This window comes from Alligator sinensis, unplaced genomic scaffold (assembly GCF_000455745.1).
Source record: "Alligator sinensis unplaced genomic scaffold, ASM45574v1 scaffold872_5, whole genome shotgun sequence".
In the NCBI taxonomy this organism is placed as follows: Eukaryota; Metazoa; Chordata; order Crocodylia; family Alligatoridae; genus Alligator; species Alligator sinensis.
In genome coordinates, this window is record NW_005842730.1 from 297,412 (window position 1) to 298,990 (window position 1,579).

The window sequence follows — 1,579 nt, forward strand, 5'->3', positions numbered from 1 at the left end:
CTCCCGCCCGGCCCGGCTGCCCGAGTGCGGCGACCTGCGCGATGTCCAGGGCGCCCTGGTCAACAACACGCACAAGGTGAGCGGGGGCGCTCGGGGCCCGCGCCTCAGTCTCCAGGTCTGTGCGCGGCAGCAGCGTGCCCATTGGCAGCCCTTGGCCGCCCTCCGTGCGGATCCCTCCGCCGGGGCCTGGCTTCAACTGGGCCAGGTGCCCCCCAGGGATCCCCTCCCCTCCCCGGGTTTCAGTGGGGTCGAGCTCCGACTTGTGCCGCGTCCTGCCGCTGCGCCCGAGGGCGGCGGGCCCGCAGTCCCAGTGTGACGGGCTCCAGCCGTCGCCCCTGCGGGAAGGCTTCGGAGAAGGGAGCAAGCGCGCGGTGGGAAGCGTCCCGGGCCCCTCGTGACAGCAGGGTGATGGGGCTGCTGTTGAACGAATGACCCGCAGTGGAAAATCCTGCGCTCGCATTCCTTCCTTTCCCTGTCTTGGCTCTTTTTACGGCCTCGGCAGCGTTCGTTGCGCTCTCGGCAGGTTTTTTCCTGGCTCCATACCTTACCTGAAGTCTACGGCTCTTTTGGGGCCCTGAAGAGCAGACCTGTGTCTGGCAGGCTTCACCCCCGTTCTCCGGGGAAGGATTTCCCTTCCAAGGCAATCCGGAGTTAGCACTTCATGGGGTGGCGTCCTCCAGGCTTTTCTGCTTCCCCATTTAAAAATTTTTTTTTTTTTTTTTTTATAAACTTGATGTAGTAGCTGGTATCGGAGCCCTTAGCGCAGCCCTTCCCCAGGACACGGTAGCTTCTTGTTGCAGGGGTGAAAAAGTCGAGCAAAAGATTGAGATTGAAGCGATCCTGCCGAATCCGGCAGCCCTAAAATCTCGTCCGCCTGTGTATTTCTGACTTGCAAAGGCCTGCCCCTGCCCGAAGGCTAAACTCGGCTGTCCTGTTTCTTTTAATACCAGCCTTAGAGCTTGCCAGTTGATTACTTGCTGAAGGTCCGGTAGAAAAGGCGAGATCCCATCCTCTCTCCCCAAGCCCAGCCCGATGCCAGAGCAGAGCACTGGTAGGAAGCCAAGCCCTAGTGCACTGCTCTTTAGTGTAAATCCAGCCTGATCCCAATTGCTTATTTCATCCACCCGCCTGACCCCGAGATGCCAAACCGCAGGGAGCAGGGATTTGCTTTTCTTGCCTGCCTATGGAAAGCTTAGTGCAGTGAAAGCCTCCTCTTTGGCTGGGATTCCCAGGATTTGCCCTGATGTCACTAACTGATTGAAAAAGTCCTGTCCCCACCTCACCTCCCTCAAACACGTGAGTGTTGCGGCTGCTTTGAGGGGCAGAAGTCTCCTACCCCTTGCACAGAGCCTCCCCATTGCTGCAGATGCAGGGAGTGTGGCTGGTACTTTCTGACATCTGTTTGGCTCCTTCTCCCTGACACCGCCCCAGTGTCTGCTTCCGCTTTTGGCTTTTCCAAGCAGAAGATACCCAGGGGCAAATGTTCAACTTCTGCTGGCAACCCCAGTCTTACTGACCGTGAACCTGAGCAACTTCTGTTAACGTTGTGCTGCTGCTTGGTCCAGCTGGGAGCAGGAAT

At 58.4% G+C, this 1,579-nt stretch overlaps 1 protein-coding gene across 1 annotated transcript in view; it reads left to right on the forward strand.

Moving 5' to 3' along the window:
• Position 1: 1 nt before the first annotated feature.
• Positions 2–1,579, forward strand: part of SORT1 (sortilin 1) — a gene marked incomplete at its 5' end in the record, with an annotated part of 40,358 nt that continues 38,780 nt past the window's right edge. The window contains one exon of the mRNA XM_014525025.2: positions 2–76. Coding sequence (XP_014380511.2) covers positions 2–76 — 75 coding nt within the window. The remainder of the gene's footprint in view (positions 77–1,579) is intronic.